Raw genomic sequence first — 16181 nt, forward strand, 5'->3', positions numbered from 1 at the left:
TCATCTAGAACCCAACAATGAGCAACCCACCACTCCAGAAGAACCAGATACAACCCCAGCTTCAGACAAGCAGCTGGAGAAGAAAGACCCCCCCAACACAGAACAAACTAACGACACCCATTCACACTGCTACTGTATGGATATGAGAGAGAGATTCACAGCCCTGGAGGGGGAGCTGGTACAGCTCAGAGAAATAACTCTTTCTCTGCAAACAACACAAAGTAAAGAACAAACCAGCAACACCCCCACAGCCAAACAAAAAGAAAAAGACAACACCAAGAAAGAACTGTATTTACTGCAGGCCAATGTCAAAGAGCTGCAGGAAGAGAGGGAGAGACTAAATGTTCAGCTGGCATCACTGGAATCCCAGCTCTCACAGCAGACAGAGAGTCACTGGGCACAGTTAACTGCTCTAAGGGAGGAGATAGGTGAAATGAAGAAAGTAAAAGATACCTTCTCCAAAGACCTCAACTCCACCAAGGACCCACTACAACAGGTCACCACTCAAACTGACCACAGCCCTCAAAACCCAGTGGAACAACCCAGCCAAAACCTTCTTCCCCCACCAAGCCCCATACCCAGCACACAACCAACCGAAGAATCAGGCAACGCCCCAACACCCATAGGTGACACACCAAAACCAGACGTTGTCCTTCTAATAGACTCAAATGGGAAGTTTATAGATGAAAAGAAGCTCTTCCCTAAACACAGGGTGTCCAAACTCTGGTGCCCAAATACTCACAGCGCCCTAAAGCTGCTAAACAAGGAAAAACTAGGATCACCGAAACACATAATAATCCACACTGGCACAAACGACCTGAGAGCACAACAGGAAAGAGTGGCCACATCACTACAGAGAGTGATCGAGAAAGCCACATCCACCTTCCCAAATGCTCAAATTACAGTGTCCACACTGCTGCCACGGAAAGACTTCCACTTAGACACAATTCAACGAATAAATGCATCCCTCTCAAGAACCTGCGCACTAAAAACTCAAGTGCACCTGGCACATCACCCTACCCTGGACCTCACATGCCTTTATGACCATGTGCACCTGTACAGAGCAACTGTCCCTGTCTTTGCAAAGAGACTAAAAGATGTTACTCTAAACCGCAGCACCAACACCACAACTTCAAACAACAGAGCAAGACAGCATCCACCTAGAACAGGGATGAACCACACAGTACCTACAAACACCCAAAGACCACAACCACCCACCTACCATCGCAACAGTCAACAGATGAGAACATCATCCCTGCTGCCTACACCCATCACCCAGCACACGCAGCAGACCCCGGGCAGCCTCAGCTATGCCCAGACAGTGAGCAGAAACCCCACACCAACATCCGCACAAGCTCCGACAGCCGAGCTGAAAGACATCCACCAGATGCTGAACCTGATCTGTTCACACCTACTGTCTTAAGACAAAACCCGCTAATTTAAATAACACCTTATGGATAACAAAGCATTTACTATATCATGTTGGAATATTCAAGGCCTGAGGTCATCTGCTTTTGGTCTAAAAAGCAAAAACATAGACTTTACCTCAGAAACCAAAAACTCAGACATTATCATCATCCTACAGGAGACATGGAACAGAGGAGACAGACCCACGGGTCGCCCTACAACTACAGAGAACTCATCCTCCCGTCCACCAAACTACCGGGAGTCACACAAGGCAGAGACTCAGGCGGAATGCTGATCTGGCATAAGTCCGATCTCGCCCACTCAATAAAAACTATTAAAACGGGCCTGTTCTATACATGGTTGGAAATAAACAAGTCCCTTACTTCTACAGAGAAAAATATCTTCCTGTGTGCAACCTACATCCCACCTGCAGAGTCACCGTACTCATCGAAGACAGCTTCACAACCCTAGAAGGAGAAATCAACTACTTCCAGTCACAGGGCAATGTTCTGATCTGCGGTGACCTGAATGCCAGGACGGTGAAGAATCAGACACACTTCACTCCCAGGGAGACAAACACATTCCAGGAGCAGACGTCTTTCCTCCACCTACCCAAACAAAAAGACTCAACTATGACAAAACTACAAACAAAAACGGATTACAACTTCTCCATCTGTGTCGTACACTGGGTCTGTACATAGTCAATGGCAGACTGCGCGGAGACTCATATGGTAGGTATACTTATAGTTCCAAGATGGGTACAGTTCAGTAGACTACTTCATCACCGATCTAAATCCAAATTCTCTCAGAGCGTTTACAGTTAGCACACTAACCCCCTTATCAGACCACAGTAAAATTACTCTTTACCTAAACAGATCTAACCTAACACTGAGGCACCAAATCAAACTCAACTCCATAGCCTTAAACACCGCATACAGATGGAAACAAAATAGTGAAGATATATACCAAAGCGTAATATGTGAACCAAAAATTCAAAACCTACTTAATAAATTCCTAGATACGCCATTTCCACACAATAACGAAGGCGTAAACTTAGGCAGTAGACAGAATTAACAATATATTTACAATATCTGCAACACTAGCCAACCTAAAATCAACAAATACGAAAACAAAAAAGAGACCTGCCAATGAGAAATGGTTCGACAATGAGTGTAAAAACCTTAGAAAAGAAGTACGAATTCTGTCAAATCAGAAACACAGAGATGCGGATAATGTAAACACACGCCAACTCTACCATGAAAAACTTAAAGAATATAAAGACACCCTAAGGACAAAAAAGAAACAAGATATACAAAATCAGCTAAGAGCACTTGAACAATCTCTAGAAACTAACCGCTTCTGGGAACATTGGAACGCACTTAATAAATCTCACCATGAAGAACTACCCATTCAGAACAGAGATGTATGGATAAACCACTTCTCTAACCTCTTTAGTAATATAAACAACAACCACGAACAAACTACCCTTGAAGACAAACTAAGCACCCTAGAATCAACTATTAAAGATTACCAAAACCCTTTAGATTACCAAATTACACTAGAGGAACTATGCGATAATATATGCAAACTTAAATCCAGAAAAAGCAAGCGGAATGATGGCATTCTTAATGAGATGATTAAAAACACGGACCAAAAATTCAAACTTGCCATCCTCAAACTGTTAAACACCATCCTTAATACAGGTATATTCCCCAGCATCTGGAACCGAGGTCTTTATTACCCCAATCCATAAAAGCGGAGACAAATTCGACCCAAATAACTACCGCGGAATATGCGTAAACAGCAACTTAGGTAAACTCTTCTGTAACATCCTAAACACACGACTCACCAACTTTCTAAATGACAGAAACATTCTGAGAAAATGCCAAATCGGTTTCCAACCAAATACCGCACATCAGATCATATTTATACCCTTCATACTCTAATCGACCAAGAAATTAACCAAAATAAAGGAAAACTCTTCTCATGCTTTGTTGACTTTAAAAAAGCTTTTGACTCAATCTGGCATGAGGGGCTTTTCTTTCAGCTTATTCAATGCGGCATTGGAGGAAAAACCTACGGACATCATCAAATCAATGTACACGGATAACAAATTTGCAGTTAAAATAGGCAACAAGCACACAGACTTCCTCTCCCAGAGTCGTGGAGTAAGACAGGGCTGTAGTCTGAGTCCTACTCTATTTAACATCTACATTAATGAATTAGCTCGAGCTTTAGAACAGTCACCAGCACCCGGTCCCATCCTACTAGACACTGAAGTGAAATGCCTTCTGTTTGCAGATGATCTGGTGCTGCTGTCACCCACAAAAGAGGGTCTACAGCAACATCTAGACATCCTGCACACCTTCTGTCAAACATGGGCGTTATCAGTGAACCTTAAAAAGACCAAAGTTATGATATTCCAGAAAAGGCATAGTCGACAAAACCAACATCACAACTTTAAACTCAACAACGTGCCTTTAGAGCAAACCCAAAACTACACATATCTCGGTATAAACATCAGTAACACCGGAAACTTAAACAAGGCAGTGAACGACCTGAGAGACAAGGCACGAAGAGCTTTTTACGCTATCAAAAGGAATATAAAAATCGACATCCCAGCTGGAATTTGGCTTAAAATAATCCAATCCGTTATAGAACCAATAGCACTTTATGGATGTGAGGTTTGGGGTCCCCTCACCAACCAAGAGTTCTCCAAATGGGACAAACACCCAACTGAGACTCTGCAAACAGAAATGTGTAAAAACATTCTACGGGTACAACGCAAAACCCCAAACAACGCCTGCAGAGCAGAATTAGGACTATATCCTCTAATAATTAAAATACAAAAAAGAGCGATTAAATTCTATAACCACCTTAAGAACAGCGATACAGAATCACTCCATCACAAAACCTTACGTCACCAGGAGCTGAACCCAGAGAAAAGTTGTCTCATCCAACTGATCTCAGAACTAACTCTAAAACCCCAAACGTGTCCAACTGAACCCCAAACTCCAGCCAGAATGAACCAAATGATAAAAACACAAAAAGAAAAATATCTCAAACACTGGACAGAAGCAACAGCTCAGCAAAGTAAACTTGAATGCTATCGGTCATTAAACAGAGAATATAAAGCGGCAGAATACCTCAAAAGCGTATCAGACCCTAAACTAAGAAAAGTGTTGACCATGTACAGACTCAGTGAACACAAGCTCACTGTGGAGACGGGCCGACACAGACAAACATGGACTCCAAGAGAAGAGCGACTGTGTCCACACTGCACACAGAGACAAGTGGAAACAGAGCTGCACTTCTTAACCTCGTGTCCAAACTATACGGACATCAGAGAAACATTCTTCCCCCAGTTCACAAACTTCCACAAAGACTTCAACCAGTTTCAACAACAGGACAAGATCTCATACATACTGGGAGAAAAGCCCATCAGCTCAAACCTGGCGGCGAGATACGTCAAGTCCTGTCACGACAGAAGAGCAACAACCAGCACAACACACACAACACAACACAACACAACACAACACAACACACACAACACTGACACAACACTGACACAACACACACAACACTGACACAACACACACAACACTGACACAACACACACAAACTGACACTTATGACAGGATCCTGTCACTTTCACTAAGAACTTTTGTCAATACTTCGCACTTTTATGTCTGTATTGATGTGTACATATTGTTTCTTATATAGGATACTCTTATTTTATTTTATACAGAATGTTTATATTTAATCTTCCTGCTTTGGCAATGTAAAACACTTTTTTATCATGCCAATAAAGCTTTTTTGAATCTTGAATCTTGAATCTTGAGAGAGACAGAGAGAGACAGACAGAGAGAGAGAGAGAGAGAGAGAGAGAGAGAGAGAGAGAGAGACAGAGAGAGAGACAGAGACAGAGACAGAGACAGAGACAGAGAGAGAGAGAGAGAGAGAGAGAGAGAGAGAGAGAGAGAGAGAGAGAGAGAGAGAGAGAGAGAGAGAGAGACAGAGACAGAGAGAGAGAGAGAGAGACAGAAACATGTTTAAAGTGACAGCTGCATGGTTACCGAGGGGAGTCATTGTAAACCACAGTGTCTATTTCCAGCGCATCTCAAAAAGGGAAGGAAATAGAAAGGTTTTGAGAGATAACATGTTTAGTTGCCGCCAAAATCATTTAACAAAAAAATAAGATGCATAAGCATTGTATTGTATTGTACGACATTTATTTAAAAAATGTATTTGTACATGTATTAATATATTACTTCAACATCATTGCTGTAGTATGACATTAAGAGCAGTGGAATGAGTTTACAGAATAATATAATATTGTTTAAAATACCCTTTCTATGGATACAATATAATTGCATCAGTATAGATTGTTTACACTAATGCATAATGGACATTACAGATTCTATAGTAATCAATTGAAATGCTTCTTGTATGCAGTTTTTAACACAAAACCCACTAACCAAACATGTTAAGTCGCATAATGTTAAAAAACAGATCTACGTAAACGTTTATGCTGTAAACCTTCATCCTGCTCAATGGGCAAGTTTTGCATTGATTTGTTCCAATTAATGTGGCTCTCAGTTTTATTTTCTGTTATATACATTTGTTTCACTTCTCATCTGTTGCATTGTGTGTGCGTGATACACAAGCTGCAGTCACGAACACCGCAGCGCACACTCGATCCGCCAGGCGGCGCTGTCGGACTATATAATATCTATGATGGATCGGTTCTCTCCCTGCATTTAGTCTCACAAACTTGTGATTGATAATGAAAGTAAAGTTTGTAAACAGATACTGTACCAACTAAATCCTAGGTGGGTTTTGAAAATGTATTAAATAGCAAAGACGGCGCATTAAACTGGGAAGCACATCAAATGATTTCTTTTGAAATAACGCTATTTATACAGGTGTGTTTTCGTTACACGTCACTCGTGTTTACTCCCTATATGGCCATATATGGGTAACCGGATGTTTCTGAACGCGTTGCGCTCACGAACGGAAAAAACAGGTCAAAAACATCCGGTGGTTATTAAATCTCCATCGGACCTTTGTGTTTGATCAGAGATCACATAACGTACACGTACACACACAAATATGATCGATATTAAACCTGGTCTTCATTAAATTGCTAATTATTTGGATTTCCTAACAAAAACACAATCTGCGAGGACAGAGGTTTCGTTTCCAGTAGATAAATGATGAAGTTACCACAATCCCGCTTCATTGTTCGACCGTATTTCCTCCGGGAAATTTTCGGCCTTGAGTCTTTCACGGGATTATGACGGGAAACCGGCACGGGGGACTGGACAGGCGTTACGATTGGTCTGCCTGGCGCTCGATCCCGGTCGTGATTGGTCGATCGGAGCGTCAGTCACCCGCCGCTCTCGACCCTCAAGTTTGAAACTTTTCAGAAAAGGCGGAGTCAAGTTACAAACTCTGGGAACGAAACGCGACGACGCGGAGACGAAAACGCGTGAATTATTTACACTCAAACCAAACACACGCCGTGTGGACGCATTTTATTGGCCTTTATAAGACGGTTTTAACTCGTATCCATGAGGCTGTCTAATGATATTTGGTTGTCAGGGTGTTTATAAAGTGTAGATGGAGATTTGAGCGCTAGTTTTGGACGCCCAGTATCCTGTCGAAATAGGCGAGAGGTGAGTTCATAGCGTTTATTCTGCATGCTTGCATTCAATAATATTGTATACATGAATAAACATTTATATATATATTCGTTTCTTTTATATGTATGTATACAAATGTAAACAATTCTTCATAGAAAATGTGCCTTTGTATGTTGATTGTAGGCTGGTGCGTTATTGCTTTTCCCAGTATGTTTATGTAAATACATTTATATAAAGTATACAAAGTGTGTTTTTTATTAATAAGAAAACTAATTTGCTTCTATTGCGTGCATGAACCAACTAAAGATCACAATGTAAATCAGTGCAAAACATCATGAATACTATAGAAAGTCTTTCATTTCTATTTTGCTTATGAACATTGTGATTTGTCAATGCATTTAATAGAAGAACGGTTTTAAGGAAATGTTTATGTGCGATGAAGTCTACCACTCTTGAGATTAACAGACCGGTGATTCATTGACAGGGGCGGAATTGACTGGATTGCAAAGTTCAGTTACACAGCAGCTTCGCTTGTAACCTAGGAAACATTAACCGCTTTCATTCGTCTGGGATGTATGGATTTGTTTTCAGACTAAAGATCTGCTTCATTGTGTCATGCATTGATGTTCTTGCTTATTTTAGGATTTGTGTTACCTTCTAACTCACAGGGAGATGGAAATTGCAACAAAGAGGACTGTAGAAACGGTCCTGGTGACGTATATAGTCTCAGAATCCAAAATCTGTAGTTGAAGCCAACTTTCTATATACAGAACATGTGGTAATAGTTAATTTAGATGACGCGGATTATAATGAACCCTCCTCCCTAGTTTTTCTGTTAATTGACCAATCAACACTCATTATGCAATGGATTGGCTTGGCTCTGAAGTATGAAATTGCAGTACTTTATATTTAAACAAAGCACACATTATCACTCATCTTTTTGGCCCACAGATGCTAATTTTGTCTCATTTTCATAACGAACATGACAGCCTTTGATCCCCTTCGCACAAAAACACTTTTACCGCCCACCTAAACGTATATTTCTAAATTGGCTCATGCATTATTAAATTGGCTCATGCACTATTTTGTAGAGCTGGTGAATAATTCATGACTCGGCAGGCTTCTTTAGGTATGTCTGGCCAGGGATGGTTGAATTTTCTCCAGCAGATGGCGAGACATCAAACCAGTACACCTCCGTGACACAAAGAGCATGTCGTTCAGAGCTACTCCGGTTATATAACCACACCAAACAAGTTGAACAATGCCAGACGATAGAAATGTTGTTGTTGTTGCGTAACGTTTTGGCCCGTATATGAAATCGGCTGTATTAAACTCGTAGAACAAGCCACGGCAGCTTCACATGTGGACAGTGGGTCTTTTGTGGGTCCTAACTGCTGCAGGAAACGCCTGGCGCTTGTTCCTGATTGCCTTGAGGTGCAATTATTGGGCGGAGGGAGGGAGAAAGTGGTTGGGAGGTCTGAAATATCTGGCGAAAGCTCAACTGTATAGTAGCATTTCTGTGCATCTCTATGGTGGTTGCCTTTAGACCTGGAGGTTATGCCATCTTCATTTCAAAGATCTCACGTGACTTGTCACTTTATTAGAGATTTTCTTGTACCTGACAGAGAAAATGTAGATCAATTGCTGTTATAAATTTTCCACTCATGTAAATGACGAAGCGAAGCCGTATTTGCGAGCGAGAATGAGGTTGGTCGATTTTCAGTTTGATGGGAAGCAAGTGTGTTGTCAATGGTAACGAATGATTTTGTGACGTATTTTGTCAAATTTTACGTGCTGTATTTTAATCATTTTACATGTGCGATCGATGTATGGAGCAGTTCATGAAAACTGAACATTTTCATTAGATATCAGTGTATACATGATTGAAAAGGAAACAAAATACCAATGTCCATAGTTTTGTTTAGGTCACGGTACGTGTTATTCTCATGTTATTTTCGGACATTGCATTATTATTTCAAACGATGAAAAAACAAATACCTGACGATGAGGTATGAGTTTCCCCCTAATTATAATTTTTTTTTTAAATAGAATTTGACACAGTGCATAAGTATTATTTCTTTTAAATAATATATTTATTTTCAAATCATGTTTAAAAAGTTGTTTAAGATTTTTTTTACTACAAAAACTACATTTGATTTAACATTGTTCAAAACTGAAAGGGGGAGTGGTTGATTTTGAAAGATGCTAACTTTAGCCTGCTAGCACTAAAATTAGCGAGCTGATGACTTATGATGTCTTTGTGAACAGGAAGCGCAGTGGTATTCAAAATATGTGTGAATATTGTTGAAATGTACACATGACAAGCCAGAATGTTTTGATTGGGTGAACATTTTTTGGTCCTACGCCTTTCACAGACAATACGGTATATAATTATAAAAATATTATTTGACCACTATACTTCCGGATGTTTCTGGACAGGATCACATATTCTGCCTTTAAGAAAAATACTTTTGGCTTTCATATTGGTGTAGTTACAACATCCACCTGGAGGGGTGAACTCCCAGTTCTAACCTACTGCACCTTGACCCATCGGTGGGTGTGAGCTCCAGAAATCACTCGCACCTGAAACAATCAGGTCGGACAAACGCCCTCTCCTGAATCCCTGTGTGTTGAGTCATGGCCCAATGATCTCTTGTGTTCTCCACAACCTCTTGATTTTTCACTCCACAAGCATGGAGAATGCAACCCAATACCTCCAACAAGGTGAGCGTGGGGTCTGGTTGATGCCTGGCAACTGAAAACCTCAGTGTCTTGTTTCCTTTTGTGCGGGGGTGAATCGATCACGCTGCTCATTGCTGGGATAGTTGTGTACTTCTGTTGCCTGTTTTCAAGATGTTAATATCCCAGTGCAAATTGTCTAGTCCAGAGTATAGTTAACACCGCTCAGCCTTCCATTGTAAGGTTATCTTTTATGTTGTGTTTTCTTTCTAGGCATGTAAAACTTACCGCTAATGATAATGTTTGAAAGCTGCTGGCTGCCCAGTGCTTCTTGGAAAGCATTCAGATGTTTTATTCGGCTGCTGTTGGGCAAACAGAGTGTATGCTTAAAAACATTTTCAGAAAAGACGTTTGACCCTTTTACTCAAGAAGATGTTCCTCTAGTTTTCTAAGGGACCAGAGTAAATTTATAGACCAGTAGAACATGTCTGTTGTTCATGTTTTTTACATTACATTTTTCAATCCGAAATTGAATTGAATCATCATGAAAGATTGTGTTTTAAATGTGTATAAGTGTGCAGGGAATGTTGAAGTTGAATCTAGCTCAACTTGTCTTTGTTTCAAAGCATCTTATTTAGATTTTGGTTACGTTGGATGCGTGTAAGGAATCGTACTGGTGATGGATGTCTTGTTAGCTGAAGATACTTTCAAGACTTTTTCTGTAACATCACATCAAAGGTTTTGTTTTGCGACGCAACGTTTTGCAAAAAAAGCCATTGGTGTCGATTCACTTTCTGATGATTTTGCAGATTGAATAAACAAAAATTTTTCAAAAATTATAAATGTATCCCATTTCCTGTAATGCTTCCGGTCCTTATAAACATTAAATAAATATATTTTGCTGGCAGCACATCATTTAAGCCTCGTGAGTTTTATTTGTTTATACAGGACAGTTTTTATCAACATTTCATGATAACTGGACTTTCCCAACACAATCCTTTCGTAAACTCCACTGTGCTGTACATCCAGTAGCCAGGCAGGAAACTCCATCAGTTTAAGTACTGTCTTCCGTCCGCAAACATTCATGAATCGCCAACGCTATAAATCATTCGTGTTCCAAAAACTGGAATTTTTCTCGACCTCTAGCTCTCGTCTCACATGTGAGGTGGAGGCGATTCTCTTGTATGATTCGAGTCTCCGGGGAACGCTTATTTTAAGAAGGGGATATTGTCCTGTTAGGCCCGCGTGAGACTTGGGAAGCACATTGTTTTTGTTAGTCTTTGTAGTGTAGAGTTTGCCGTGTGAGAGAGGAAACGTTTAGTTGCCGTGTCTGGATGCAGAGCTATTGTTTGTTTACGTGCTCAATCTGTGAATTGAAGTCGTGTTAAGACTCAAAGGCTTCTGTGAGTTGTTTTAAATGTACGGACGCTTCTACACTTATCATAGACCTTTTCATGTATCGTCACTTTGATGGGAATCTAAATAGTATTTTCTGCGATCTGAATCTACACCTTTTTATGTGATTTTATTCCAAGATGTTTCTGGAAAATGTTGTAGTTAAGATGCTGGTTGACGTCTTTGAAAAATGACTTGTGATCGTCTTTGTGATATCCTTGTTTCGTTTAACATGTCTTTACTTCAGATGGGAGTTGTGCATGCTTTCCATGTACGCCTCCAGATGAGGCATTCAGGATAAACATCTGTTGTCCTAATTTGGATGCAAAACTGTCACTCTACCGTAAGCTCTTCTAGCAAGCTTAGTCACTCACAAATGTCTTTGTGTCTTTTCTGTAGAAATCATGGACACCTTCAGCACCAAAAACCTGGCTCTCCAGGCCCAAAAGAAGCTCATGAGCAAGATGGCAACCAAAACGGTGGCCAACCTCTTTATTGACGACACCAGCAGCGAAGTGCTCGACGAGCTGTACCGGGTCACCAAAGAGTACACGCGCAACCGCAAGGAAGCCCAGAAGATCATCAAGAACCTCATCAAGATGGTGGTCAAGTTGGGCGTCCTCTACCGCAACGGACAGTTTAACAACGAGGAGCTGGCTCTAGTCGACCGTTTCCGGAAGAAGGTGCATACGCTCGCCATGACCGCCGTCAGCTTCTACCAGATCGACTTCACCTTCGACCGCCGCGTCATGAGCAACCTGCTCAACGATTGCCGTGAACTGCTACACCAGGCCGTCAACCGGCACCTGACCGCCAAATCACACGGTCGCATCAACCACGTGTTTAATCATTTCTCCGACTGTGACTTCCTGGCAACACTGTACGGCCCTTCGGAAGTGTACCGCGCTCATCTGCAGAAGATCGCTGAGGGAGTCAACAAGATGTTGGATGATGGCAATCTTTGACCACTACTTGAAGTTATATGAACACTTTTCTTTGTGTGTTTTGGTCGCTCGGTTAAAAATTTGAGGGCTCCTCTTAGAAACATCCGGAGCTTTATTCTTCCGGTTGAACATTGAGTGAATGTTGAACATCTGTTTGTTTTTCACCAACAGCTCCTGTTACTTTTTAGAATAAATTGGGAGTTAGAGGCTGCTTACAACACGAGCCTGAAGGATTTCTTCATCCAGATAGTCAATTCTGTCGTTATTTACTTTCCCTCATGTCGCTGGTGTACTTTTCTACCTTTTTTTTCTGTGCAACTCAAAATTAGGAATTTCAGAGTACGTTACGCAGCTCTTGCGATACAAAAACAAATCATAGTGATTTTCATCACCAACAATGTTTTTAAAACCTTGTGCTGTAATCTTAAATCGCATGATAGGTTTGTGTGAGGATCAGATCCAAATTTATAATCACAGATAACTGCACTTTTCTGTATTTATTAAATGATTCGTCAACGTTTTGTTTGCTAATTATGTTGACAAAATGTTTAGCGTTTTCTTCAGTTTCTGTTTTGTTTGTTGTTCCTCAAAAGCTTGTTGTGTGGCTTTAAATTAAGTAATGTCCTTTGCTGTTTTTTTGTCAAGAGCTGCGTTACTATTTTTTTATACCAAAGTTTCTGGCTAAATGCAGGATTGAAATGAGTAAATAACGTCAGAACGTTAATGCAACCCAATGCAGTTTTTGCATTGTCTGTGTCCGAGAGTCATTTCATAATGTGTTTTTAATTTACGATCAGCCTTCAATGAAAATGAAGGGTCATTAGCAAACCTCTTTGATGCGGAGACGTCTAAACAGTGGAAATACGGTATTTAACGCTGTGGAGACTTAAGTGCATTCAGGACGTTCACCCTGTTTCATCTGTTATTTTAGGAAACGTGCCCCAAGTCGTCACATCATCACTTCCTGTTGATATAAAACTGATGAAATTTCAGACAGATGAGAAGGCTTAAGAACTTGGTCACGTAGAGGTTTACATTTGGTCTGTTCACGTCCCCACGCCGGTAGAAAGTCTTCACGATGATGCAGTTCCTGATCGGGGAACAAAGATGATGTGAGAGAGTCATGTTTTTTAACCTTCTGCTACCTTTCAGTGCACTTTTATTTCCTGTTTTAATGAAGGTTTCATGTATATAAATAGATGTCTGAGCCGTTGATTCATTCTTATACATCCTGTGATTTTTTTTTTATGTCTGTGAGCCTTGTATGAACAAAGATTTTTACACATTTGCAGAGTATTCAGATTTTACTTTTTTGAAACGGCCGACGCTGTAGGAATGACAAAATTAAAGCACTGATCCAGGATCGTATACCACTGGGTCATTTTTGATCTCGGTCATTTGGAGTTTCTATAGACCAGTTATTTCTTCTCTGTATGCACTTATTATTATGACTTGTTTTGTTTCTCATCAGTTTCTGAAGGAGAATTTGTCTAGACACAAAAATCTGTCAACCTCAAGGTTGCATACAAATGACCACAAAAGTCAAACGCGCTGGAGGAAGGTGAAGTAAAACCCTTTAAGCAGCAAAGCCATAGCCTACGTACCTCCTGATTCTCCTAAAACCTCTCAGGGTTCAGTCTCGCGTCTTGCCCTCCCCTGATTTCCACCAATTTTGAAGAATTAAGCTTTTATCTTTTGGGAGTTCCTGAGCATTTCGTTTTAAGTGAAAATCTAAACAAATCATGAACAAATCCTGTCAATGTATATTGTCTGTTTGTTTTGTTTTTTCAAAAAAAAAGTGTACAAATGCAGCGTGTGTGTGGGTATATAATATATAAATGAATGTGACATTTTTAACAGACATGGTTTCTGTTTGTCTTTATTGTTGGACTTCCTTTCTACATTGTCCTCTCGGGGTGGTTTCCCGGACAGGGCTAAAGACTAGTCCCAGACTAACTTGAATGTAAGAGGTTGTCTTGATCGAAAGCAATTTACGCTGACATAATGTATTTTCATCAGTGTGGTCGTTTTGTACAAACAACTGTGATGCACACCAGTAATGTTTTTTGTAAGGTATGTTTTTTTTAAAACGACTTTAATATCCTAATTTAAAAAAGGCTTAAAATAATCCCCGTCCGGGAATCCGCCCCTCCGTGGATTAAGTGCGTGTGCTCTGGATTATTGTGCAAATCTCTCAGGCATGCCAGATTGTTTCGAACCCCTTTTTTCTTCCTTTTCTCTCATGTGATTTGCAAACCGATAGTTTATAGAGTACATATTTCACATAAAGGAATAGTTAATCCGAAACCATTGTCGTCGACCTGTATGCTGTTATTTTTAATCAATTAGACTTTGAATATTTGTGTGGGAAAAGAGCTGCATGATGATTCTTCAAAATGTAAAATAAAAAAACTGCATACAGGTTTGAGACAGGATTGACATTTTAAATTTTGCTGTGCTATTCCTTTTAAATGTCAGATTGTGGGCATATTTTGAACCCATTTATCATTTCCCAAAGCAGGTCTACATTTTATACTCTCCAAGATTCTTTACAACACATTGTGTCTGTATGATCAGGTAACCTTCTTTCTCCCTGCGGTGGTCCTGATGGTGAAACTCATTCAAGACTAAATAAAAATGCACGATGACACGCTGGTTTCATCAGCTATTCCGCTCATGTCTGTTTCGGTTTGCTAATCTGACACTCCTCCTATTCACTGTACAGCCACTCGAACCCCCTCCGGCTGAGACCCGAGATGTGAAGGTTACCTGGGACTGAAGTTCTTAAACCTCGCAAATCTTTTGTGATTTGTTATTTTACACTCCTGCAGGCTCTAAAACCTGTCATGTTTGTTTACAGTCTAAAGTAAAGCATTCAATTATGTGTATATATAAATTTAAAATATACTGCTTTGTTAATCTTATTGTAAGAAATTGAATTCCTGTGTTATCAGCCGATGGTGACATCTCGTTCGACCTGATCGCCACAATGTCCCTGCACGCCCGACCTGCAAACGGCAGCCTTCTCGGGTGCCCTTCCGTTGTCTTGGTAACAGCCGCTGGAGGTGTAAAATTGCCGTCTGACCGCAAGACGAAGAGAATCAACATTTTTAGCAGGTTGCAATCAGCTACCAGAAGCTTGCGCAACTTGTTCTCGTAATGTTTGGACTGTGAATACGTGAGCATCATATTAGGGTCCATGTGACCATAATGTAGGTTTTTGTCTGACGTTTTGACAGGTAATGGTACTAACTTGTTCAAACTGAATTGCTGTGTGTGTGTGTGTGTGTTTCTGTGCTATTTCTGGATCGGTCGGAGCGTGATGGCTCACATCGCCGCTGCAGTGATGTTTCCTTATGTCAAACAAGAGGCCCTCTGTCCAACGCGCTGGGGCCGTCAGCTTTCCACCAGCTATGTGGGCGATCACATGTTCCTGCGTTGGCTTTCAAGTTGTTTATCAGTGATATTTGTGAACCGTGACCTTTCAGAGTTGTTTGTTCCTGAGTCTTGCTCTTACTGTAAAAGCGGCAGCAATGACTTGTCTTTTAGTTTCTTTTTTCTTTAAAAAGTCCTGCACCAACATCACGCCATTAGTTGGTCACAAATTTTGGAAAATGTATACTTGAATTTATGGCTATGTTTGCATGTCAAAGGGATAAATTACACCAAAATAAACATTGTGTCATGTTTTCCCCAACATGTGGTTTCAAACCTGTCTTTCTTCAGTGGAACACAAATGAAGATATTTTGAGAAAGGTCTCAGGGGTTTTGTGTTCATACATGGAAGTCTATTAAGGTTCAATGTTGTTTGGTTACATAGGTTTGCAGAAATATCTTCTTTTGTGTCCTGAAGAAGGAGGAAAGTCACACAGGTTTGGAATGACATGAGGGTGAATAAATGATACAAGCATTTTGAGTTTGGGGTCCCTAAGATGATAAAGAGTATGATGCTATTGCTAACAACATTATGGGTTCAACTTTATATGTAGTTTGCTTTGGATAAGCGTGACAGAGAAATGCACGGTTTCAGTGTTGTGATTGGTCGTAGAAGTGAGAAAAAAACTGAAAGCAAACAACGATGCCAAAAGTTAACCGATGATGTTTAAACATC

General features: G+C 40.5%; 1 protein-coding gene across 2 annotated transcripts; it reads left to right on the plus strand.

Moving 5' to 3' along the window:
- Window positions 1-6464: 6464 nt before the first annotated feature.
- Window positions 6465-14515, plus strand: tnfaip8l1 (tumor necrosis factor, alpha-induced protein 8-like 1). 2 transcript variants are annotated; one of them, XM_079471135.1, is made up of 2 exons: window positions 6465-7085; window positions 11526-14515. In XM_079471135.1, the coding sequence occupies exon 2, from the start codon at window positions 11531-11533 to the stop codon at window positions 12089-12091; it is 561 nt and encodes a 186-aa protein (XP_079327261.1). In that variant the 5' UTR covers window positions 6465-7085; window positions 11526-11530; the 3' UTR covers window positions 12092-14515. The 2 variants fall into 2 exon arrangements, with proteins under 2 accessions (XP_079327261.1, XP_079327260.1); XM_079471134.1 differs by lacking the exon at window positions 6465-7085 and adding an exon at window positions 9559-9776 and having other exon boundaries at window positions 11526-14150.
- The last annotated feature ends 1666 nt before the right edge of the window (window positions 14516-16181 follow it).

Source organism: Barbatula barbatula, assembly GCF_947034865.1.
Source record: "Barbatula barbatula genome assembly, chromosome: 13".
NCBI lineage: Eukaryota > Metazoa > Chordata > Actinopteri > Cypriniformes > Nemacheilidae > Barbatula > Barbatula barbatula.